This window comes from Numenius arquata, chromosome Z (assembly GCF_964106895.1).
Source record: "Numenius arquata chromosome Z, bNumArq3.hap1.1, whole genome shotgun sequence".
Taxonomy (NCBI): domain Eukaryota; kingdom Metazoa; phylum Chordata; class Aves; order Charadriiformes; family Scolopacidae; genus Numenius; species Numenius arquata.
Genome location: NC_133616.1, coordinates 23,465,647 through 23,493,297, shown reverse-complemented (window position 1 = coordinate 23,493,297; position 27,651 = coordinate 23,465,647). Strand labels below are relative to the sequence as shown.

The window sequence follows — 27,651 nt, the reverse complement described above, 5'->3', positions numbered from 1 at the left end:
TTGGTTAATGCAATAAAGTTTCTTTAACTGAAAGACTGTTTTGACTTAAAAAAAATAATTTGGCAATTAATGCATCTAGAATGGAAATTGGAATGTTTATAGTAGTCACAGGTGTGAAGTTCAGAGAAGAAAAGTGTACCTGGGCTTAAAGTGCAGCTTGATCAGTTTATGAAAGGGGTTACCAGAGTGGTGCCCAGCAATAGAAGTGTGATGCTTCTAGTTGTATGTTCCAAGTTCCTGTGTTCCAAGGTAATTTAATTGCCCTATAGTGCAAGATTTCACTGAATTTCAGCTTTATATAATTTCGTGTAATTGAAATACGAGGTACTGAGAATGCTATAAATTAACATCTCTATGTGAAGCTCTAAAATCTTTGATACCTGATGGATGAATATCTGAAAGAGAATATATGTATGTTAACACAGTGAACCAACAGCTGTGGAGGCATGTACTTCAGACCCCTGAGGGTTCCCCATGCTAATGATTTGGATTGTTTCTCAATTCCAACTGGACCTAGCTATCTAGCAAAATGATTTTTTTCCAACATGTAAACACATACCAGAAAGTTAGCAGAAAAGCAGAGGTTGAATACTGTTCAAAAATGGTATTTTCTTTATAGCTTGTTCATGTAGGTTTGTTTACGTAGGGTACACTTGGAAAACAGTCTGGCACCCTTCTGTGCTGCTTAGTGGTACCTGCTGTTGTATAATGTGGCATCCAGATCCATGTAGAAAGAAGAGCAAATGGAAGAAGCCGATTGGTTTACCTGGCTCACCTGTAAAACATATGTTTCATATTAATCAATATCTTTTTCATAAATAAAGCTTACTTTAAAATGATTGTGATGGTTACAGGTAACCTGAGATATGTGTGAAATTATTTACAACCTTATTTAAAGTGTCTATTTTGTGAAAGTTATACATAACTGTAATTGAAAAGGAAATATCCCAGCAGCAAAGCTCTGGACTCTGGATCTAGGTACTGCAGTAGAGTAAAAAGTCTGGCATTAAGCATCTTTGGTATGAACATGGTTAAAGATTTTGAGGTGACTTGAGGAGGCAGGTGATTTTGAGGGCTGATACAAAATTCTCACCTGCTAAACAGGCATCCTGTAATAAATGTTATGCTGAGTGATGAATCTAACTCCTCTCCTGCTGGTCAGGAGCATGAACATTAGAGTTGAGGACACATGGAACATTTTTATGTGCTTAGGATCCATTAGGATCCAGACTGCTGGGTTTTCCTGAGAGCATTTGAATTAACAAAGCTCTATTTTTGCACTGGGGTAATACCCATATTTTGCAGGATGCCATGACAGTTATCTGTTAAATAGCAATTGCCTATTGCAGAGTGAAGAGATTTCAGCTGGGAGTACCTCTCCAGAAGAGTACTCTTAGCTGTTTGCCATGGGAAGTTGAGGAGTCTAAGAGGATAGGGAAAGGGAAGATTTTTTTTAATAAGCATTCTGGGCTGCAGTGCAGACAGGTATTCAAGATTCACAGGGCCCATGGCAGGAAGACAAGAATGGGGTTTAATCCGAAACCAGAAAATAAGACATTCATCTAGCACAGGCAGGCATGGATTTTCATCCTTGGTCTCAAGACGGTTTAGGAAATTTACATCAGACTGTAATTGAATAAAAACTAGAAATAGTATACAGACTAGAAACCACAGTCTTGCCACCTTAGCTAAATTAACCACTAAGTCACAGAAGTTACAGTGTGCTCATGGGAATGAGGAATCCCTCAGGGTGAGAAGGGATCATACCTACTCTTGCGTCCGCAGCCTCATGGGGGTGTATGCCATCCTCAACTCATGAAAAAGGAGGTTACCATTTCTCCCATGTCCTTTGGACATCATGAAGACATTTCACATGCTTCTCTGCGTAGACTGGGAGACTTCTGTTCATAGCCAAGCAGGATGCTTTGTGGGCCAAACTTCAGGCATCTCAAGAGTAGGCATGACTCACTGTTGAAATTAAATATGTGAATTCTGTAGAGGTCACATTTTAGGAACCAAAACAGGAGATTTGATTCTTGTCTATAATGAATAACAAAAGAAGCAATTGCAAGGTAAGTTGTTGAGCTTGTTTAAAATGAGTAAAAGGACTACAAATATTTGGTGAAAGAAATCAGGTTTTTAGTGGGATGTTTAGTGTCTGAAAAACATATTTATATAATTAATTTTGTTACTGCACATCTATCTCCTGTAAAAAGCTTTTCTTAAAATGAAGAGAGGGCTGTAAAGTAAAGTTGACAGATATTTGAAGCCAGGATGTTTTAATTCCTATTTAATTGTATGCATTTCACATTTTGGAAAAACTTAAATAATTGCTTCTGTTTTTTAAATAATTGCTTCTGTTTCTAAGAAAGGTTCAAGATTTTTTTGCAAGTTTTATCATACAAATAATCCTGTTATTTCATTATTATGGCTACTCACGTTCAATAAGAACAGCATATAAATTGCAGATCTGCAGTCCTTTTATGCTAGCAAACCATACAGCTTGTTCTAAAGAGAGGAAGGGGCCGTGTGTACTGCTCTTTACAATACTCTGAGCTGCACTGTTGTTCTATCAATAGTTTAATGCCTTTCTTTAGATCCCGTTTTTTAAAAATCAGAAAATCTTCTTAATATGTTACCTTATAATGTTGCTTTGGCAGTGATATGTCATGTTTTGGGAATAATAATCCCTTCTAAACTGCCCTGTTGATGGTTAACAGTGAAAGAGGAGCTGTGAGTGCCAGACAAAATGAGCATTCACAGAGACAAACTGTATCTTTCAGAATGAATAATACTTCTATTATTTTAATGAAGAAAATGTTTATAGGATGACATGCATAAAAATGCAATACTGTTTCCCAGTATTGCTGGTTTATTTTAAACCAGAGCACATAAACAATAATTCTGCATTGAAGTGTGACCACATTCTATTTGGTGATGTTTTCTTTGGAAATTTAAGTGTCTTTTACTAGGAGAGGAGGGTAGACAGAAAATGGATTTTGTGCAATATACAAATAAAAACAATCTGTTAGTAAATCTATAAATATATTCCCTTTGTTTTAGAAAACAACAGCAATTTTAAATCCTCTCTCAGTAGGGTGGCCTAAAATTGCAGGAAAACGGAAGATTTAATGTGGTCAGGAGGGCATTCAGTCAATTGGGGTTCACACCCCTGTAACGTTCAGCCAATTAAAGTGGGATGGTAGGATTAATAATCAATAGGTGAAATACACTTTTACCCAACAAGTAGAAGAGCAAGAATAATTACTTAATGGTGTTTCATTTCATCCCAAGGTGTGCAGAAGCAAGAGGTGGTGTGTAAAAGGCTGGATGACAACTCCATTGTACAAAACAATTATTGTGACCCTGACGGTAAGCCTCCAGAAAACCAAAGAACCTGCAACACTGAGCCTTGCCCACCTGAGTAAGTTATTAATCACTAAGACGGACATATGTTTTGCATGGATAGAAAAGTCTTTGTAATCTATAATAAATCCTATTGACCAAATGTGTATAAAATTCTGATCTAGTGTTAAGTATCAGAGGATATTTGTTTTGCTTTTTGATTATGGTTTCTTGTTCCTTGTTCCTCTCAAATCAGTTGTGAAAAATACATACTTTGACCTAGCGGAGGCCTGATTTGACTGAGGAATAGTGGTGTTTAAATTACACAAAGCAGCTCAGACATTGTAAGTAAAAAGATACTAGCAAAGCAGTTTCTTAGGGTGTTAAGTGTCAGATGTGGTGAATAGTGCTCAGCATAGAACTGGGGACCATTCTTAAGGCAACAATGACAGAACAGTCTTAAGGTGAGACGAACATTGCCATAGATAATTATATTACAAACTAAGTATTTGCCATATTTTTAAGCATATTATATAAAAATTTGGGTGGAAGTGTTCACATGAGAAATGGCAAACATAGAAACTGCTTGGTAGATGAAACCATTTACTGATAATAGTTTTGTCAGACAACTTTCTCTCCAGGATACTCAGTGTTGTTAAGTAATGCTGTGTGACTTTAAGAGTAGCTGCCCACTTGGTTACATCTATTTAGTTTTATTTTTAAAGATAGCTGTATGCTATGTATGAGAAGATAATTAAAAACACAGCAACTCATTTGTTCAAAATTGAAATTTGGCAAGGACCTGTAGCATAGTTTATTCTCACTACAAAAGCTGTTTAGAAATGGTCGTGATATTTTCCACTAGAAAATAATTTGAGCATATGCACAACATCTTATGTTTTGAGACAAATAAAACTTGTGGAAAAAATGGGAGAGAGAGAACAGTTTATTGAATCACAAGCTCTGGTTAGTTTAGGTTTGGTGATAATCTGTAGCTGTATTCTAATTGGGCATGAAAATCATTAATGCTGATTAAATGTAGATATTGCACAATAAAGAAATACTGTGGTCTCTATTAAACTGTAAAATTCTACCATGAAGGACATCGGGATGAATGAGAAAAGACCATAATGCATTAAAATCTCAACAGGTCTTCGTAAAGCCAGTTTCTTCCTAGAGTATCAGCTGCTTCCCTGCTGTGGTGACTGGTTGCAGGATGGCAGAGCAATGTCTTCTACACTTACTCCCCCTGTGTCATGTACCATACTCATTTGACATAAACAGAAGTGAAGCCCTTGCACTGCTCTCACCTTGACTGTGTTTGAATGCAAATGTACTGTCTCACAAAGAGGCCTAAAGTAGGTCTAAATCATTGTCCCTACAGTCTATATGTAAACATATGTTTACCCTGCAAGGATATGCGCTTGAATTCTGTTTGGATAACACTGTTTACCATGGCTCTAAGTGCAGTAACTAAACTTTCACAACATGTACCTGAGAGCAGAACTTGGGAAGTGGTCATGTTTGGTCAATTCCTTTTTACCAAACACATCCCTATCTCTTCCTTTGTGTGGTTTAACTATTAAAAAATTAGCACTTTAAAAAGTAGTGTTAACATAGTTATTCCAAACTAGTTAATTTTAATTTTTCGCAATGACATTATTTTGCAAAAGAAAAAAAACAAAACAAAACAACACACAAAGCAGGACACTTCCGGATTCTCCATCCAATACGGCAGGGACAATTGATGAACACGGTGAAACTCAAGTCATCAAGATTCAGAAAGTTGGTAGTGTGTATTAATCAGCATCTGCTTGAGTATGTTGAGCAGTTCAGCCCATGTCTGCCTCCATTCTGGTGTTCCCTACAGGCTGAATACAAAGTGCCAAACTCCTAAAGAAGAGTTCTTGATTCCTGAGCCTATGAGTTGTCTAGAAGAAGGCTGTTCAAATAACAGATAGTTACCCAAGGAAGTTTGGCTCTTTGGGTTGGAAGATTTATCACGTAGTAAGACTTCTTCTTTACATAGAGTGGCCAAATATTTCCTTTTTTAATTAACACAGTTCCACTTTCCTCATGATGTGTACCAAAAGTTAAGAAGATGTTACTCTTTCTAACTGAATGCCAGTTACATGATACTTGATGTCCCTGAGTAGTAGCAATAGTCACAGTATTTTGTTTCTTATTGCAATAAGTAACCCTTCAAGTTCCAGATTTCAAGAAATTATACAGGTAACCCTCATAGTTCTATGAATTATGAATAGTAGTGTCTTGTCATACAGTATAAACAGAAAAGGTACCTGAAAATGTCCTTGAGCAAATCATAGTACCAACTAAAAATTAACATTTCAGCCTCTCCAAAGCTCTGAAGAGACCTAATTCTCCCTGCTGTGGTAAAAGCGTAAGTTTGGTGGCGAAGATTCACAAATTAATCCTCTTCTGCTGGGAAATTAATGACAGCATATAGCATATTTGTTTGCATCTCTGCATTGATCTAGGTTTGTATTAGAACATATTACATATTCTGTAACACAAGACAGGAGAGCAGCACAATTTTTTGACAGAGGCTTCAGAAAATAATAAATCTAACAAAGCAGCTCCAAGTGTACCTCCAGGAACATCCACCATCCACCATGACTGACGTGCCTGGCATTTTTAGCATGTTGTCAACATGTAATAGCATACTAGAGTTTACCTTCACCCTTTGCAACCATGATTCAGGCAAGTATGTCTAGTCAACATATAAAATATTGAAGACCAAATGTGCTTTGCAATGTGAAGAAATTTCCAGTGAATTAAGTTGCATTAACCATTCATCAGTAGGAAAAAAAAAAAAATACTGCCAGCTTAACAGCTGCTTTAATCTCTGCGGCAAAACAAAGTAATCTAAATATACTGTACAGCTCCTGACTCTTACTATGTACATGCAAACACTCAGATGTTCCTTCTAGCAGCTATCACGCAGTGTTTTAAATTTTTTAAACATTTGTTGAGTAATTTTTTCATGTTTTACTAGTGTTTGCTGTACTTGCACTAATAAATAAGAATATTTTGTATTTCAGTATAGCCTTTTGTAAAAACATTTTGAAATGTTTCATAATCAGATGACAATTAACTTTCAGAAAGCCCAATTTTGAGGTCAAATTATTTTGTTGTAATGATACTGGAGAGGCAAGCATCTTGGCTTTTAGATTGTGCTGTAACTTACAGCAGTGGTTCCCAAACATTTCTGGTTGCAAACCACTTTCAGAGAAATAATTTCATGCAAGTCCAGTACAAATCTACTTAAATAACTGCAGTTTTGTCAGGCTCAACGCTGCTTTCTAACTGCTATAGCCTAGGCTGGAAATTGCTGCTCTAGAAAAATACAAAGTATTAATATTATTGTAAGATACAATTGCAGTGAGGCATAAATGAAAATGTTCAGTAAAAAGACCCATAAGTTTCTGCTTTGTTTCACTGTGAATACATGTATTGTTAACAATGACTTAGGTTTAGTAATTTAAACTATTTAGATTCTGGATTTGTGCTGTTACCTACTCTGTTTCTGAAATGCATTAACTGAGTCTCCAAACTTTTCCTGTCCAGATGGTTTATAGGAGATTGGTCAGAATGCAGTAAGACCTGTGATGGAGGAATGCGTTCAAGAACAGTTCTCTGTATCAGAAAGATTGGACCTTCTGAGGAGGAGACACTGGACACCACCAACTGTTTAACACATCGGCCTATTGAAAAAGAGTCCTGTAACAATCAGTCCTGTCCTCCACAGTGGGTTGCTTTGGACTGGTCCGAAGTAAGGAAATTTTGCTGTGTTAACTCATGGGTAATAGTAGAGACAAGACCTCTGCCCTGAATATTTTCTATTCCTGCTTGCTAAGCGAAGGATTAATAAGAAATTCAAAACCTCATAGATTCAGCATTGAAGCAGTTTGGGGGGGGTGTTTTTTGCTTTCATATTATGTTGTCAGTTCTGTTGTTTTGGCAAGTGATTATGACCTGTTTTATTAATCATAGTAAAAAAATAATAAATTACAAAATAGAATAGTAAAGTAGTAAAAAAAAAACCCTAGATTAGCCATTTAGTATGAGATAATTGTCTTAAAGGAAAAAGCAATTTCCATTTCCATTGTTTTTTTGAACAGGCAAATACCTGGATAGTAGAGATGATGGGCTTACGATGTAAGAAGAATAAACTGCTTTTTTTATTTTTCTGGAGTAACCATGCTGATGTACAGCATCACCTTTCTTAGCAACATGCCTCAAGAGGCAGAGATGAAAATTGCTATTCTCTTTATTAAAGAAAGAACATCTTTCATTAAGTATGGTGATGTTTGTTATAGTATAACCTGAGCTTATACTGTACCTGATTCAAGTATTAAATTTGAAGGATGTGAATCATTGCAGCTGAAAGAAAAGGCAGATACATTTGAATGGGACTGCATCATGTGCAGACCAGATCACGAAAATATCTGTATACTTTTTTAGATCCTTGCTATCGTGGACTCTCATCTCACCCTACTTTTTATCTCAACTCCCTTTGGAGTAGTAACAAGTTAGGATTTCCTGAGTTTCCCTGTCTGTGTCCTTGCTGTCAAATGTAGTGTATCATATAATTGCTTTCATAAATTGATTATACTATGTTTTACGATTAGTTGACTGGGGGATTGTCCCACTGCTGCTTGGAAAACTATTCCTGAATTTCAATCTTTGAATTGCAGGAAATGTTCTAATGTTCTAGTTCCATGCTGGTTTATACCTGTTTGCTTTTGTTATCTGAAGCAGACCTTCTTCCTTTCCAGCTATTATTCATCAGAAATGAATTAATCTTGATCACATTCTGCTTTCATGTTTGAGTTTGAAGTTGTCTTTTTGGGAATGGATGACTACAGTTAAATATATATATTATCCCAGAGGAGGTTTCACACATGCCTTATTCTTTTGTTTCCTGCCTCTACTGAAAATAACCGGAACTTACAGTATATCAATATACCCTAAATAAGCTGCCTCAGTTCCACAGCTGTCACATACTGATTATGTATAGTCATCTTACACTCTGTTAATAGATCCAGATCTTTATCCTCTTTTTTCATGTTTTTGTTGGTTTTTCTTTTGAAATGAATGCTTTTGCATGTCATACTGCCAAAATTCACCTAATTTCATATGTTAACGTATTCATGGACGTCCAGCTCTTTCTGTGGAGCATAACTCTCTAGCATCAAGATCAGTTGTGCTATCTGCTAGTTTCAGTAATTTCAGAAACACTGAACAGCTGAAATGACTTTTGTATGAACATCTTTAATTAGACTGGAAAGAAATATGAATCAGATCAGTCCTATGGCTGATCCTAGAAGATCTTTGCAGGTAGCCTCTCTCAAATCCTAAACTTTACCCAGTTGCCGCCCTCCTTTTGAATTCTTTACTGGCGCCCAGGTAGGTTAGAACTGTTCCACTTCATTTGTCTAAAACAAAGAAAGGAGACTGTTAGAAATCTAGCCATGTTTCATTGTATCCCATTTTCTGTGTACTTGCTTGCCTTTAAACAGTCTTTCATTCAAAGTAAATAATAAATCACTGGATACTATAATGAAGATTTATGTGCCTTTTCTATGGACAGATACTTTTAGCTCCAAAAGTTGTTACAGTCTCTGGAAATTCAAAATATAAAGAAGGCAGGCTACTAGCATCACTGTGAGCACCCACAGAAGTGGTACATAACAGTTCTTACCATAATTTGTTAATACAAGTAATATTGTTCACTAAATCACAGAATGGTTGAGGGTGGAAGGGACCTCTGGAGGTCATCTTGTCCAACTTCCCCTGCTCTTTTTAGTATCTCGAAGGATGGAGATTCCATCTGCTTACAACTGTACTTAAAAGTAGTAATATCTGCGTGTTGAATTACAGGGCTGTGAGCTGCCATGGAAGCTGTTGTTGTTCCTCTCCTCACTGTCTGAATTTCATGCTCGTATAATCCCATCTTAGCTGAAGAAACTACTTCTGTAGACAATTTTTTAATTGCTATTATACACGTTATTTTTCTTTGAACAAAAGAAAAATGTGTCAATTTGCTGTACTGTTCAACTGGGTTTGTTCTGTAAGAAATTATGAATGAAATGCCATTCTAATGAGCTTTTATATCAAAGAAAAATCTTCTAAAATATATTGTGAACTTCTGAAATTTTGTTTTCATTAATTTATCAGATAGATGCTTTTGTTTGTATTCTGAATCTCCTGCTATTTGTACAAGGCTTTGTTAATAATCCACTATGATGAAATAGATAATTCATTCCCAGACGTACATCAATCTGTCTATAGTTTTATTCAGTTTGAGATAACACATTTTTTTTGAATCAGCTCTGTAAAAAGTTGTCAGCTTTATATCCTTAAACCAGTAGAAAAGCGGTTTCTTTCAGCAACTTTTCTCAGTGTAGGTCAGGACCTCAAGAAGCCTGTGACTCTTAAAATGTGTCTTGTTCTACATGCAGAGCAATAGTTTTCTACCCCACTGCTAGCCAGCATTTCACACAAGAAGTAGGGCACCAAAATCATGGCAGAAAAGCTACTAAGTGGTCCTTGTCCCTGCCTGAAAATGTATAGTGTGTTCCACCCCTTTGAAAATGAATCTGTCTTAGAGCAGGAAAAGAAAAATGTGAGAAGGAAAGGATGGATGAGTGGGAGGGGGTACTCAGTTGAAGCCTCTGTTATATCACATCTGTGGCATTAATTATAAGCTCTTTGCATCCAGTGTCACAGCCCTTTATTTCTGATCGGAATATCTAGGCATCAAAAATGCTAACCACGTGGTAAGTTAGAGAGCCATAGATATATGTTGTCATATACTACTGCCCTTTAGCTACCTTCTCAAGATATTGCTCACTATACATCATCCTTACAACTGTCAACATTGCCACTCACATGAGAAGCTTGAACAACTTTTTGACGCCTTCATATCTAGCCTTTTTATACAGCAGGAGAATGTTATAATTTTGAACAAAATCATTCTAATCTAAAGATTCCAGCTTCTGTTTGTGATGGTATTTAATCAGGATTGTGAAAAAGCGCCAACTTTCTGGTATGAATTTTGCATAGTGTAGCTTGGCAAACTGTCTTGACTGATGATATAGTTTTAATATAATAAGAGAAATAGCTTTGTTTTTTTTTTTTTTTTTCCCCATTCGGGGTTCCCAGAAATATAATGTTTTAAAATCCCTATAGTAATATACATATAAACGTTTTAATATATGTATTTATATGATTTTCTGACAGAAGAACGAAAATGAAAACAAGAATGAACTCAAAAAGTGAAGATTTGAATACTGTTTACGTTGAAACCAATGGCAAACCTTGCTACTTTTCTCTGGAATGCAAGTTGTAAAGTTTTGTTTTCATACCCAAAAGAGGCAATGCAACATACAAATTAAATGATTATAGAACTCTTTTATATGCTACTGCACTTGTTGAACATCAATATAGTTATATATTTTTTTAATCTTCAATGATAATTAGCAAGAAGTTCTGTATCTTTTTGGTCTGAGAAACAAAAACATTTTGTAAACATAGAGATTAAATAAAGTCCTTAGGAGAATGAAAAAGTCCTTTTATCAAATATTAATTAAAGCTAACAGTGCCTTGCCAGTGGTATGCAACCATTGTTGGGTAACATCAGTTTTGCCATAAAATTTTTCATACTTTGCAATAGTTGAGCTTTGACTGAATTATTCTGTAAATTACTTCTTTTATTTTTTTCCAGATAATAAATTAAACCAGCAAAAAATCATTTAAGGGTTTCTTGAGAAAACCCTTATCAGACAACCACATTTACTTTGCATTCATATTACCATTAGTCATAACTTCCGCTGAGGGAGTCAAAAATTCTAGAAACATTTAGTAATCGAAGACACTATTTCCTGTTACTGTTTGTCTGGGTATTTTGTCTTGCATTTGCTTGGGAGACATACATTTTTTGTTAATTTACTGTTGCTTTTTATTTTTGGTGATTCAGTATTATTGTAGGCAACCTATTTCCTTACTTCATTTTCATTTCTGGGGACAGGGTGTAGTCCCTCTTATTTAGTGGAATTCTGACTATGACTCCAAAGAATTGTTTTTTTAAGGGATATTGTTTTCTTCTGGTACCAGTAGCTGAAAGATTTTTCTCAGATGGGAGCTTAGACATAGATAAAAGAACATGTCTTCAAACAGGAGTAGAAAATGGATACACCTAAACTCAAATTTTCATCCACAAACACTTGCTTATTTGCTAACACATACTAGAGATTAAACAGCATAGGCACATTGGGTTTTGACATTTTTGACAAGGCCCTTTCAACCTTATTTCTTTTCTGTTATTTTTTGACAGAATGGTCAATCACTGAGAAGAGATTGAACACAAGTGATTTTTAAGCACTCAGCTAGGTGCACTTCTTCTAGTTCCTGCATAAAAGTCATACATTTTACATAAAATATCTTTGACAGAAAAGACATGCAACTTTCCATGTAATTTGGACCAGAGCTGAGGAGTCATGATCATGATGCTGAAGACCTCACATATTCATTTTCATTCTTTATTGGTCTCTATTTAGCATTAATATTATTTTTGCAGTTCAGCCAGAAAGATAGAAATCTTTATTCTCTTACTTCCCTCCTTCCCCTTGTTATCTAGTAGGCAGGTGCTTACAGTACACAAGATTTGGGGTTAAAGCCCCTTCGGTACGAGGATGATTGAACCTGGCTCTTCTGTATGAGAATTCTGAACACTGAACTACCATAGATAAGGAGACAGTACCTTGATAGGAAAGGATAGAATACAATAGGAAAGGAAAGGTTAAATTTTAATGAAAGTGATTATATACCACATTTTGCATGCTGGATTATAAACTGCAAATAGAGGACCCATCTCTTTGCAGCCCAATTTAAGATTCTAAATCTAAGCAGAGGTAAGATTTAGGATAAACCTCTTCAGTCTGTATTGACTAGTTTAGGTGCCTCCCACTGAGAGATTTTCTTAAAGATCTTGTTTTGAGATATATAGATACACACAATTTTATGTATGTATAGGGAATATTGATACCTTACATAGTACTGGGGGACTGTTTTAAAATTTCTTTAAATTAGGCAAACATGCTTCAGGATTAGGCATACAACAGTAAAGTATGGATCACTCAAGTAATTTTTTTTGAAAATGTATATCAGGGGTATTTCTTTTTTCCCCAGTTATATACTGACCTGTTTTCGATGTGTGGAAGGCCTTTGGTGTGTGGCCTCTTGAGTGCGTTCCACACAGTATTATTTCCCAGATAGTGTTTTGTCTCTACGGCTGTTTTTGTATGAAAGGCAGTTCCACATTTGACAGGTTCAGCGTAATCTATATGTAAGGTTTATGCTATCTGAAACTGATTCTTGTCCAAAAACTGTAGATATGCTTAAAGGATAAAGGTTAACATGGCAATAGGGAATTCTAAAACCATGCTTACAAAATCTCCTGGTCAGATGCTAAAGAGGGACTGATTTGGGGAAGGTCTTGAGTTTTAATTTTGTTAGCACATGTCACTCCCCCATTCTGCAGTTGTGCTATGTAAATGACAGTTGATAGTAGCAAAAAGGAAGGAGAATGGAGGCAACCAATATGAAGTAAGAAGAGGAAAACCAGCGGTCATCAGACCTGCTTCTTTTCAAATTACTATTTTTATTATCTGCTTGCTGTTAGGATAAGCAGAGAAGTGATAAAAGGAGGAAAATCAAGAACTGTGTGAAAACAAAATTAAGATTTAAATAGGAAAGGAGATAAAAGCATGCATTGTAAGAGAGGGTACAGTATTTCTATCTGAATAGTCTGGTTTCTATGGAGTCCACTAAAGCGTTTTTCTTCCCATATGTGTCCGTTGTAGCTCAGTAGTCTGTAAGTGAGGTGGAGAAAGACTGTACTAGCGTGATATTAAGAGCAGAGTTGTACTTTTAATTTCTCAAAGGCACGCTCAAGTTTGTTTCATAATAGTGCTACATGTGTCAGACCTTTCTACTTTGTAGCAAAGTGTTTTTTTTAAACCTAACCTAAAGGCTTATATATATATAAAGTAACAACATATGCTACATATAAATAGCGAGGGAAATCTACTTTTATCAAGTTATAACTTATAAAAACTTGAACTTAATGAAGCAATAATCAGTCACCTTGTTTGTGTTTCTAAACATTTTAAAATTATCATTATTATCTTGGGAAAATTGTGATAGAATTATAAGACTGTAAATATATTCTGTTTTCCATACTAACATTTCTGACAACTCTATTGACTTTTTACGGAGATTTTAGTTATTTACTTATATCAATATTTTTTTAGTGCACGCCAAAGTGTGGCCCAGGATTCAAACACCGAATTGTTCTGTGCAAGAGCAGCGATCTTTTAAAAACTTTTCCAGCTGCGCAGTGCCAAGAGGAAAGCAAGCCACCGGTTCGCATCCGTTGTAGTTTAGGCCGATGTCCTCCTCCTCGCTGGGTTACTGGAGACTGGGGACAGGTGAGATAGTTCATGTTAGTATTTATTGCTGTTAATCTCCTACACATTAGCACTTTCTAAGGATATGTTGCTGGAAATGGGTAAGAAATGGTTCCCATGACTGAAACAAAACCTTCTGTTCTGTTTGTCTCAGATTGAAATTTGCTTCTGAATGATAGTTGTCTGCTGACATAAGAAGGATTTGCTGACAGCCGTCTTGTTTCTACTGGATGCATTTCTGTACTCATTTTTAATAAATTAGATAGTTCTTATCACAGTATTTTTTTGGAACAGGATTTTGGGATACAGCTATGTTGCAAGGTTTATTATTTTTAAAACACATTTAATTTCCTTGAGAAACATGATGGAAATAGAAAGCTAATTCTTACTTCTAGTAAGATAGATATATATATATATATGTATCTCCACCAAAAAAAACTTTGAGTTCTATATAATTTTACATAAAATATGCTGAATTACCAGACAGGGAGCTAAATTGTTACAGGACAGACTCAATAGTGCTGCCATTATGCAGTTTTTCTAAACAAGATATACTGAGTTTCCTTCTTTATGTTTTTGCATCTCAGTTGTGATCAATGGCCTCTTTTAAAAACAATAAATGGATGTTTCAGGTTCTGAGTTTTCTGGGTAATTTGCCAGTAATGAAAATAAAACACTTTAACTTATCGAACCACAGAACAATAATTTGTGGTATTACAGACTAATTGGCTTTTCTTTTATGGTAGCTGTTCAAATGTGTGTTTATTTTAAATTGATATTGTACTAAACCCACTGTTTAGTTATAGAAAATAAAAAATATTTTCAAACAGCAAAGTATTTTTATTTGAAAGATAGCTTCCTTTTTCCTTAAAAAAGTCCTCTAGGAGATTTGAATCCTTCATTTTTCTTTTTTTATTCTAAAGTAATTATTTCTCTCTTGAAAACATGCACTTAAACTCACACATAATATGTGAAATAGTATAAATTATATTCTTATATGTCAAATCTGAACTGTTCAGGGAGACAACATTGCACTGTGTTTTATTTTCTTCAAAAGAAAAGTGTTCACATGTACTGTCAAAAAATAAATATTCTAAACTATTTTATGAAAATTATTTTCTGTATTAACCAAATCTCTTCAGGTGCTTGTGTTCTTTAAAATTTGTGCATATGTAATTTTCCTAATTTCTTTCCTGTTACCTTGTTTTGTATTTAAAAATTTATTTTTTTATCTTTCTTATTTTCAGTGTTCTGCACAGTGTGGTCTTGGGCAACAGATGAGAACAGTACAGTGCCTCTCATACACCGGACAAGCATCCAGCGAGTGTCCAGAAACAGTTAGACCTCCATCAATGCAGCAGTGTGAAAGTAAATGTGATAGTACTCCTATTTCCAACACAGAAGGTAAGTTTGCCATCTTAATATAATTTATTCTGGAAAGAGTAAAGTGATATGGACAGTATTACTGCATTAACTTATTAGTAACAGTCTCGATGACATCATCTCTCAGACTGTGAATGAATTTTTTACAAATACTTTTTAATTAGTCATTTTAGTTCAAAGGTGAAGTCAAAAAAAACCTAAATAGAGGTTTTTTATTTAAAAAACCACTCTTAAAAATATATAGCCTAAGTCATGGACAAAATACTATTATTTTGTGTCATTAATTTAATTTTTTTGTCTCTTTATTGGTTCAATGGAAATTTCTACAATAGCAGAGGGGCATGATACACTTCTCATCCACTGATCTTTTACCTGCTCCATCAGCAGTTACCGTAAAAATGTAGTGACAAAAATAGTTAATTACATGTTCATTGAAAGACTTAGACCACAGATTTAATGCTACACAGCGCTACAAGCCTGTTATTATACTTTGACTTACTTGTCAGCTTCTTCTAATTAACTTTTAATTTCTTGGATTTATAATGCCTATTTGAAATAATTATGGTATTTTTTACATTACATAGTCTAATTTAATCAGACTATTAACTAGCTTCATCGTAACATATTTTTGCTAGAGTATATATTAGATAATAATGTCAAAGTAAGCTTATTAATGTTTATGAAAGGCTCCAGATCTGAACTCAAAACTTGTCCAAGCCAACCTCTTAGGAAATGCTGTCTTCAAAGTAGAATTGGAAAGCTAGAGAGTAAAAAAAAAATAAATTCCTCATTGATTGTAAAAATTTAGCATAATTGCTCACCAGATGAGTACATTCCCTTTTACGTAGAAGGGGAAAGGAAACAAAATATTACCAAAACATGTGTCCAAAAATCAAGAAAGATTGCACAGCAGTAATAGTTATCTTAAAAGTTATTCCCTTAATTTTGATATTTCCTAAATTTTGAGTACTTGGTGACAATGTCACTAACACTGCTGCTTTTAACATAACTAATCTTTGTGCAGTACATAATGGAGTATCTTTTGCATGGGTTCTCCAACTACATTGGAGTTCAGCATCCTATTTATAGGGAACGAAAGAAAGCAAATTTATGCTACAGTCTATCCTGATTTGGTGTTCATTCAACACCTACTGTATCCATTCAGGTTCATGCCATAAATTCAAAGTTGTTAAAAAAGTCTGTCAAATGGCGATTTCTGTGATGAAATGGGAGCGTACTAAAATCTTCCAAGAAATACACTCATGATTCAGTGTATAAGCACAGTAGTTTACTGCTTGGAAGTTTTAATTTTAGAGAGGGGCTTATCGTTCTATATTGTCATTTGAAAAACATCTTCATAATAGAATTTTACGTGGTTGTTTTAATTCCCAATTGTATGTTTAGTGCTCTCAAGTCATCTTTATGTAATGATTATCAGTCTAGGGAGCTTTCTGCCCTTTAAAGCTCAAAGGCTAAGTGAGATTTTATTTCCAAACACAAATGTTTTTCCAAAGTAAGGAAGGTAATAAAGTACTTAAAAGTGGGCACTATTTAGTCCTAGTCTCCTCTTTAATTTCAAGATGACAATGCTATGTTGTTATTTATAGTTATAATGTTAGTAATTCTTCAATATTATCAGGAAATTATTCTAATCTTCTATAGGTGAATGCAATCAGGAGTTTTCTGTGTGTGATCTGTGTACGCTGTGTGGATGTGGATTTCTTTACAGTGGAAATGTGCAGGGTAACTATGAAAAGTAAGCTTGCTGGTATTAGTGTTTTTCAGGGACTTACACTTCACTGGAAAATTTTTGAGATCCACAAATAGAAAATATTGAAAATCACTTACATAGTATTCCGATGGACTTCAGTTCTTTTGCCTGAACTCTGAATGGGCCAGGCGTGAGCCAGCTCCTTACTGACAGCCATGCAGCCTTGTTAGCACAGTTAGGAAGAACTGGAGGGAAAAAGATACAGCACAATCTGTTCCAATAGGTACAATTCCCAACACATTGCCACTTATCCCATTTTTGCTTATGTCTCACATGAAGGTATTTACTGGAAACAACTGATTATTTGTAAGTGATTAAATGGCTCAAAAGTAAATGTAATCTTGAAGTTCATTTAATAATTTAAAATACCTACATCCTTTCAGAAGAGCCTTGCTGCAATCCATAAAATACTAATGTTGCCCTATCCCAAAATTAGACAAAAATTTTGCATTCAAGGTATTTTTTCAATACTTTTACAAGTATATCTTAAATGTATATTCTAATTCATACACATTTCAAAGCTGGTATTAAATAGTGACTATAAGAAGCACAAACTAAGGATTTGAAGAATAATGCACACGTATTGCACATTTTCTGCCTTAAAAAAATCCTCTTAGACAAAAAAGGAGGTGGTATCTCTTGTGTGAGTAAAGTGCTAGCATTTATACAGAGATGCATATCTTTTTTGGCATACTAGAGATGACAACAAGCTTGTAAGATTTCAAGAACTAACTAATCCTGAAGAGCATGAGTATTTTTTGAAACATAATACTTTCTAAGAAAGAAATACTTCAGTTCTGGATTTTCCTTGTGAATATATTTGTGAGAGGGGCACACTCTGCTTGTACGCTTGCTTCTGTCTCTCTCCAGGTGCAGTGGGATGTGAACTGTGTACCAGAAGTTGAGTTTCAGGGAAGGAGTCGGGTCTTTCAGAAGGGAGTTTCTGCCCCTTGTGAGTGCAAGCACGTAGCAGAGCATACCTGCTCACACACGGAGACTTTGTCCACATGCCATCCAGAAGCACTGCCCTCGTGCTTTGGGCCCCACTGTGGCACAAAAGCAATTTCAGCAACAGGTCATTTTTTTTTTGCAGCAGGGTCAGACTACCTGAGGGGGTTCCCTTCCTATTTCAAACCCCAGCAAACCTCCTGATTCCCTTCACTTGCCTAACTCCGCTGCTCGCAGCCTAGGGAACCCATTCAACAATTTCTGGACAATTTAATTTTGCTAACCCAAGATAAGAATGTACATGTTTTTGAGGAAGCTTGACCCACTCTGCAGTATAGCGATCATGTTGGTAAAGTTCAAACGCACTTTCTTGGGGAAAGTATGGGTTGTTTACATATAAGAGTCAAAATTTTGGGGATACTGAGATACTAGAAGAAAGTTACGATATATCTTGTCACACTTTACATCTGCTCTGTGTTTTCTTTAAAGTCTTCATTGGTGATTTAGAATATTGTAGATGGGGTTTTGACGGGCTGCCACTGTTGAGGGTAACCTTGCATTTGCTGCTGGAAGGGAACTACAAGCAGCATGTACTACACGATTTTAAATGTATTCAGAATTATTTTATTCTCTGAAGTATATACATGTCGGCTGAACATAGACTGCTAAAGACCATCTTAAACTTTACCTGGAAAACTATTTTATCTATTTTTATGTCATTTCAGTTTTCCTTGTGTTTTATGTGATATGTCTTTGCAGTCTCTTTAGCTGAAGAAGGCACAGTGACATTCTGTGATTTTATTACTGTAATATCATAATATTGTTTGATCTAGCCACAGAGTTCAGGAAGGAAGAGTTTAATACATGTAGCTTACTCAAACTTATTAACAGTAGTTACTAGGAACAAAAAGGGCTCTGCTAAACCTCTTCCATTCACCACAGTCCTATGAAGAATAGGCTACTTCATCAGCCACCATATCTATTTCAAAACTGATTTTTAAAACAGAAGTTGTGGGCAACTTCCAGAATATCATCTCAGTGCTATCCAAATAGCATTGGCTGAACATGGTCCAGTTTTAGTCAAGAGGAAAAATAACTAAAAGAATAGGATAATTTCAAATTGTGCTTCTAGTAAAAATGCAGTTAGTGGCTTTACCTGTATTTAACTAAATACAACATGTATGAGGGTTATTTTGGGGATTAAGTGAACTTTTTACATCTCAACAAGATCAAGTGAAACTTTATTCCTCACTTCATTTATAATTCACCATCTGCCTCCCCTATATTCCCAGTCTTCACAAACACAAGGACCTGAAATATTTCTGGAAGATATTTGACCTTTTTGGAAAGAGTTTTTGAAACCCAGTGAAACACAGTGACCATGTGCAGTTGCTGATAGAGAATTATGTTTGTTTCAACCAGCTACCCTCAATGTCTTTTCTCCTGCATCCAACTCTGTTTCCAAATTGATAATTAAAAAATTAAAATTGATAATTAAATTTACAAATTGATAATTAAAAATTTTAAAAAAGCAGTACATAGAATTAAAAAATTAGAAAAGTAGTATATAAAACTAAGTAGTATAAATTAAGTATATAAAACTAAGTAGTAAAAATATTACAATGAAAACACTATATCTGTGTTAATGAAATGAAAGTTTAAATAATTTCTTGACCTCTACTTATCTAGCTAAAAACATGAATATTGCCATTATGCATATTGCAATTACCAGAAATACCGTTCAGTGCAGACCCTGAAGTTCAGCCTCACTGATGCTTTCCTGCGTTCAAATACTAAAAATTCTCATCTGCACTTAACTTGCTACTATAGTATATTTGCAGCATGAATGCACTGTCCATAACTACCTGTTTCAGAGCAAAAGTAATGTCCTAGGAGATTGTATGTGGAAGGAAGACAAATAGGAGTAGCTGAATGATTGTACAGGCTAGTTGTGCTTGTTTCACTTTTTTTTTTTCTTACCTGTTTGGTGTTTCTGTTGTCCCTTTTGTATTTGGCTTACAGATATATCAGAGTCAAGGACTGCTGTTGTGTCAGGCCTTGGAGCAACAGCATCCTGGCTTCCAGTCTTCACTTCTAGATATCAAATCAATACAAAATACAGTAATGGTCAAAGTACTGCTAGTTCATCTCCTTTTTATTCACATTTTCTTTATAGCTGTTGTAATTTGAGAAAGATTGTAGGAGGAAGCCAGTATCAAATGCAACCACAAAAGAGTAAAAACTTACAGCGTTACTTTGAGACAGATCATTTTCTGAGAGATTAATGTAATTTCATTCTTCCTGTCAATTAATTTTTATAATTCAAACTTGTGGGGTTTCCTTTTTCTCTGTGTACGTCTTCCATCTTCCTACATGTGAGGCAGAGCTCCTTGCCAAAGTCCTATTTTAATATCGGTCTGGAAGGAACTGTGCAAATGCTTTTAACTAAAAATCACCTATCATGCATCTATCATAATATTCACTCCAGTGCAAAGGAAATCTTCAGCAACAACATCTGAGCTGTCAGATACAGCTGTATGTCCAGCTATATCAGAATTACTACTGGGCATGGACCAAACTCTTCCATTCCCTATGCCCACCTTCTTTCTACAGAAAGCAAACTAAGCTGGAAGAGAACCATAGCGTATTCCAGCAGTGCTCCTGTAATGTACCCCCACCAGTGACTTTAGATACAACCTGCATGGGTTGGAAAGAAGGGATCCTTCCTTTACTCTGTCTCCCTTCCTGAGAGAGTTACCTGCCAGTATGACAAGGTCTGCTGAGGCAGTAAGCCCAGCATATAGGGAAAATACAACTATGAAAAAAAGCTCTTACATGTCTATTACTCGCATAAAAATGGCTTTTCCTCCTGTATAAAAGAAATTGTGGATGTATGGAACCAAGCCTGAAGTATAATCCACCATTCAGTCCAGTCTCTGAACTCACGCTGTTAGTGCCTTTATTCATAACACTCGTCATTTTCTCCATCCCAGTTAGCTACAGTGCACATTCTATTTCAAGGATTCTTATAAATGCAGAGGCATGGTACCAAATAGTGCAATTTGTGTTAGATTTTGGATAGCCTTTCATGGATGGATAAAATAACTCCTGAGAAAGAAGCTACAAAAGTATTGTAAGAAAAATGACTCACATTTCCTAGCTGTCTGAAGCGATCATTTATTGCAATAAATGATAATTCGTCTAATGTGAAGTGGGCACACTTCTAAATGTTTGGGAGGGAAGCCCTGCAAACATTTTTATGGCTTTTAAAAATATATTGTGAACACATTAGGCTGGACTAGAGTAGTTACAAAGAGAGCAAGGTGGATAGGTAGAGAAGCAGCATGTTAAATGTAAAATTTTCTTTGTACTCTTAATTTTTATTTCTGATTATTTTTTTTTCTCTTTAATGCTCTTAATTATTAGAGTGCAAAGATGTGAACAAAGTGGCATATTGCCCACTGGTGCTGAAGTTCAAGTTCTGCAGTCGAGCATACTTCAGACAGATGTGCTGCAAGACCTGCCAAGGACACTGACCCACAGAAAGCACAAGAATGTGCCTTGTTATTATCATTGTGGAAGAGTGTCCATCGAAGAGAGCCACACAGCGGAATGAGATTGACGTCCTTGCATATGCATTACCCTGTGGAAAACGTAACCACTGGTCAGCCCCAGCTGACAGGATTTCAATATTATTTTAACTTCTGTGAAGTGGGATTTATTAATCCAAAGTGCTGGACACAGTATAAGGAGGGCATGCCAAATTGGAAAGATCCACACAACACATATAGAATAGCTTACTGTGGAACATTTGTGTTCTTTTGACTAAATCCAATAGTCTGTTTACCTCCTTGGACCATTAAAATAATTTTTATTATGGACTTAGCAATGACACTGAATCCATTTGTATTTAAAACTGTTTAAAATGTAGCTGTTATGACTTGGTCTACTATGGAAGTAAAGAAGAATCAAAAAAACGTTAAGTCATACCTTAAAAATGTTAACTATTTTATCTCATGCCACAGCACCACAATTTAAATTATAAAATGAGTTTGGAAATGTTATTTAAGGAGCAGAAATTTTTTTAAAAAAAGTATTTTTCCTTCATTCCACCTAATTCCCTTTGGAGTAATCCATATTTCCTGAACACTGCTGTGAGCCATATATAAAGCTATACTAAATAGAACAACCATGAGGGACTTAGTTTTAAGAGGTGCAACAGTTATTGCAGTGGTGCATGAAATACAAGTGTGCTATGAAACAAAATAAAATCTGTCTTGCAGGTTTATAGCCATCTTACCATTGTACAAGTGAAGCTGTGATTTCCACTGAAAGGGAACATATTTCAATATCATGGAGGAAGCAGACTCCAACAGTGGTGAAGACCGTATTGTCAGCTCCTTCACTACTACCTTACAGGTTGCTTAGAACTTACAGCTTGACTCCAGATCACTTTTGTTTACAACACCAACCACAAAGAAGAAACAACTTTGTGGGTATCTAGGTCTGGTTTACATGTTACTGTTGATTCTCCAAAACTAAGGAATTCTGGTGCAAAAGATAAGCCTACTGTGTAATAACAACAATCATTTGCAAAGCTGGAAGTTAAAATGGATTCCAGATGTTGCCTTCTTTGATACCATAGCAGAAGGGCATTTGTTTATGAGAAAATTCAGGAGACCACATCTGAGTGGGCAAGGATTACAACCAAAGAATAAATGACTCTTGGAGGTACCTAGGTTCAGTTCACATGAGAAGTCAAAAGTGTGCTTGAGCCAGGAGGCCTATTGGACTATCAGGAGTAAGGCACACTGGAAAATAGGTGGCTAGAATGTAATCTGGCAACCTTCACCTAAATGGCTAGGTACATATTTAAAGCTGGGCCATATTTAAAACTAGGGGCAGCTTTCAGTGTGAGACTGGAACAAACTCATGCCTCTGGATTAATAGCTAGATGCCTTAACTATTCTGCTGCCATACTCATTTCATATTACCATATTTTTAATATTCACCAAATACTTTGCATTTTTAAATGTGAAACCAAACTAGTTAGGCAAGTCACATTCAAGAATCTACCATAAGAAAGTTAATTGTTGTGCTCCTCTTCCCCTTCACTTTTCAGTAACAGACTCAACAAGGAGATAAGGAATGTAGGTACTTGTTTATATTAATATATTGTACTTGAACACTTGCATTTTTGCAGCAGGTACTTGATGAATGTGCTTTTGTGTCCAACTATGCCTCCTTTGTTGTAGTGCAATTAAAAGTATGTGAACAATAATGTTACAAATTCTAACTCAAATAGCACTTTTTTAAAAAAGTACTCTTTTCAGTGAAAAATAATTTCAAAATACCATTGATTGAAGTGTACCCAGTGTATCTTACCAATAACAAGCCAAATGAGTTGCACACTATTTACTAATGTGAATTAACATGGAACAATAGATATTGTTAACAGGACTCATACTACGAAATTCCCTCAACATATTGACAATCTATCCGTGGGGTTTTGTGTAGCCCACATATTCATGACCATCAAATTCCTGTCATCTGCTACCTCTTGTCAGTATATCCACTTCCATATGCCTGTGACCAGTGGAATTAATTTTCAATTGGCTTGCGTGTATTCACATATGCTTATCTGCTGCTCTCATCACCATGTAACCAACTCCTGTTAAAACTGACACCAGTAGATAAAAACCCCAATCTTTGGGAGTTGCACATAGGGATTAAGGGCAGTATGTAGTCCTTCTCTTTTAAGTGAATCAGCTTTCTATATCCTTTTGACAAAACACCTTGGTGCTAGCATGCCCTGGCTAGGTCAAAAGTATGATGAAAGGGAAGGGGGTTGCTACGGCATTCCCCAAGCAAGAGGCCTCCTTGTATCAGGGTCCAGTTTTCTATAGGGGATGATTTTGTTTATCAGCTAATGTGTCTTTCCAGCTAACAATAAAAGGGTTTCTGCGTATTCAAAAGAAACCTTTTTTTTTTTTTTTTTTTTTTTTTTTACCTCACTTAGAACATTAAAATTGTAAGGAGTGTTTCCAAAGACACATTTTGCTCTCTTACTGGTGCTAGAACACTAGGGAGTCTGATGTTTACTCTGAAACATAACAGCACTGAGGTTGGATTTAAAGAACTCCCTGGAGCAACATTTAAATGTATTGTTAAAGGGAACAAACACAGAATGTATGTGGATTTACAAACTAAGCAATGCTTCAGACTAAGACTGAAAAATGAAACCTAATTCGAAGAAAAATAATTGGTTTCAACAGCACAGTTCATTGCTGCTGCTACATTGTAGCCATCTATATAATCTAAGCTAAATAGTGTTATATTCCTAAATAGTGACAAAAGGACTATTTGTATAGGCTATAAATATTACAAGCCTAGAATCAAATAGTAGAATACGGAATGCAGAAATCAATCTGGTGCCAGTACTTCCACTGAGCAATACTATCAGCTGGAAAATGTCAAAACGGAAAGAAAAATCTAGAGATTAACCCCTCAAGGTGTATACACCCAAAAATAGTCCATTTCATTAGGAACTTTGTAATGGAGTGAATGTCACATAGATATCCTTAATAATACAGACTGAAATTACCTTTGTATTATTGTGATTAGTTGCTTATTATTTTATACTCAGTATTAATGTGGTACACTGTTACTTTATTATTATTTTTGCTTTTGTAAATTATATTCTAATTTATTGTCATGTTTCTTAACACTTGTTCTACATGCATTCTCCTGCTTGTAATGAAAACAAAAATATTGTAACACTTGATGCAGTGAAATTCCACACCAGGCACAGATTTGTTTTTAACATAGATAATTTAGTAAAATAAAACCGCAGCTTTTAAGAATGATACCCATGGTACAGTTTTCTATTTCTGATTTACAGTTACTAGAATTCTGTATGCTTAACATTTGCTTCGTCAGATGCATCAAAATATATATAAGATGTTTTATTTCAAGTAACATCTATATGTTATGCTAGAATCCTGTCCTTGGCAGCAGCAATGTTTGTCATATATAAACAAAACAATAAGGAAAAGGAAAAGTCAAGAACATGGTCATGTACATTATTAGATAATATTTTAGCCTAAGCAATAATGTAGATCAAGAATGAAATTAATGGCAGCAAAAATATCCTGTACTTCTTGGAATGATTTCATTAACAGCCAGTCAATGATAACAATAACAATAAAATGTCCTTCTTGCATTGAGCTTTTAAGGTTTTATCTGAAGTTTATCTGAAGCCATGATGTTTTTAAATGTTAATAAGAAAGCAATTTCAGAAGACTTGGTGCTTAGGTCACCTTTGCTGAGAGGTGCTTCTTTTCTTACCTGGTACAGTAAAAATATCTTGTGGAAACGGAAGTCTCTGATCAAGTCCAATGAAATATTTTTTGTGTCTCAGATAAAAACTACTTTCTGGTTTAAAGAAAATAATCACTCTACTATTATGAGTAAGATGTTAAAGAAAGTACAGAGAACCTTAAATATTTTGGTAAGACTTTTACTAATTTTGGTTATGATTTTATTCTATTTACAAATGAGGATTCAAAAACCAATTACCTGTTTTAAAGGTATGGCTATTTCTACCTGTGCTTTGTTACAAAGTATTATTGCCCTACAGATCAGAAGTTAAAGATGGAGTAGTCTTAGTAAATAACATAGTCTAATAACGGTTTTCTCTGACATTCCAAAACTCTGTTGACTTTCTTCCCATACATTCACACTACAAGTTACTATCTGATAAGTTTCCCACTATTGTTTAGATTTTAGTATTATTTCCCACCCCCCTCCCCTCTCCCCGCCCCCCGAGCATTTGTGTTTTGGATTATAATGACAAACTGGGTACACTGAAACAGATGCTGTTGTGTTTCCGTCTCTTTTCCTCCTAACATCACCCATGCTGACTATAGAATTCCTGGCACACAATATTCCCTTCAGTCTTCTTAAAGTGCACTCTTCTTGTGCCTGAACTTCCTTCTGGAGCCAACCCTGCTATTATAATTCTCTGTTACACTTTTCCAGTTTATTTTTTGAGGAAATGGACACGATTTTTACCTGAGATACTTGCTTTTCCTTTCTCTGATTTCCCTTGCTATACCACACAACTGTTCCTTCATTAGTAAACTCCTTGTTCTCTCTGAAGCTATCTGATCTACAAGAAGGACTTCTAAAATATCCTCTGTAGAATGCTGAACAAGCCTTGGTTGTTTTGCTGACTTTTTTATTATTATTATTTTTTATTACTAGGAACTAAGATCCAGGACTCGTCTGTGGAGGTTTACTGCAATAGTCTTTGGATGAGTCCTGTGAGCCTCATCTGGAGTCAGTCAATCACCAATATAATTCTTAAAAGAAGGCCATTACTAAGCTGAGGCTGTCATTCTGCGAGAAGTGACACCCTATCTGGCCATCTTCCCTTTACCACAAGCAACAATTAGGTGGAAGGGATGGATCATTGCTTCTGTGTGGTCCCTCCAATCTCTGTCCTAGACAGTATGGTGTAAGAGCATTTGCATGCAGTAATCAGGATGGAATCCCAAACAGATTTATAAGGGCTCAGTCAGCCGCAGAACAAGGTTCACTAGAGCACCAGAGACTTGGTAGTCTCCCAAGTATATTTGGCCCAGCTAAACGGGGAGTTCATGTCCAGTTTAGGAAACTGAGCCACTCAGAATGTGGTATGGATACTGCGCCCCTTAAACTGGCATATCACCTGAGCACTACAGGTCATTTATTTTCTTCTATTTCTGCACGGAGCTGACATTCTCATTGAGCTGGACAGGCTACAGGACACAGTTTTAGCTCAGAAATCATATAGCTGTCAGTCAGAAAATTACAGAAATCTGGCCTGGAAAGGATATAAATATGTATTTCTGCATTAAGAGTGGGAAGATGCCATTTCTATAAACAGAAAGGCCTTTTCAGAAAAGACATAGCAAGATCACTAGATAAATAATCTCACTTCTTTAGTAATCCTGTTTGGAACAAATTCTTGGGATCACAGCTTGAGATAGAAAAGGAAGTGTTTTGGAAGCTAGAAGTGAAGGCGCAGCCAGAGAGTGCTCCAGGCTTCAGTTGCTATGACCACCCAGAGGGATCAGATTTGGCCTGGCTGATAAGGGATAAGCCATGGCTTTTGGAAATTGGATTTCTTCAATGCTATGCAGATCAAAATCAGTGTATTTGTTTACTCTTCTCCCCACTCCCCCCTTGACATCAAAGTCTATAACTGTACACTCTCTTGCAATGTTTATGGCATAACAAAATTATCGCTCATAATGTTTGAAAACCCATCTCACAATATGATTTATCTTTTGCAATGAAGATCGGTGTTCTGTGTAGGATTCAAGATCTCTCTCCCCTTGGAAGCAGATTGATACTGAGTAATGCTTTGTGTTCAAGTAAGCTGTGGTAACAGTTCTGCACATGTAGGAGCGTCTTCCAGTTATATCTTTATGGAAGTACACAGACCTACGAGTTTAGAATTTCAAGAGACACACTTAAGTTGAGAGTGCATTTTAAGTTATTATTACCATGTTTGTTCTGAGGTCAGCTATGCTTAATAAAGCAAATAATTTTACAGAAGTGTAGGGTCACAGCCTTCTACCATCTTTGAATGCTGATCAGAGACATGGTCAGGGCCTCACGCACACATGACAATGTATGTTTGAAAAGTTTGCTGTCCATTTCCAA

General features: G+C 35.7%; 1 protein-coding gene across 3 annotated transcripts in view; it reads left to right on the top strand.

Moving 5' to 3' along the window:
• The window catches only part of ADAMTS6 (ADAM metallopeptidase with thrombospondin type 1 motif 6), a 153,059-nt gene extending 131,583 nt beyond the window's left edge, over positions 1-21,476 (top strand). For all 3 annotated transcript variants that reach the window (XM_074166099.1, XM_074166098.1, XM_074166097.1), the window contains 5 exons: positions 3,295-3,424; positions 6,934-7,138; positions 13,683-13,859; positions 15,086-15,242; positions 21,367-21,476. In XM_074166099.1, the coding sequence (XP_074022200.1) occupies positions 3,295-3,424; positions 6,934-7,138; positions 13,683-13,859; positions 15,086-15,242; positions 21,367-21,476 (779 nt within the window). The remainder of the gene's footprint in view (positions 1-3,294; positions 3,425-6,933; positions 7,139-13,682; positions 13,860-15,085; positions 15,243-21,366) is intronic.
• Positions 21,477-27,651: the final 6,175 nt, after the last annotated feature.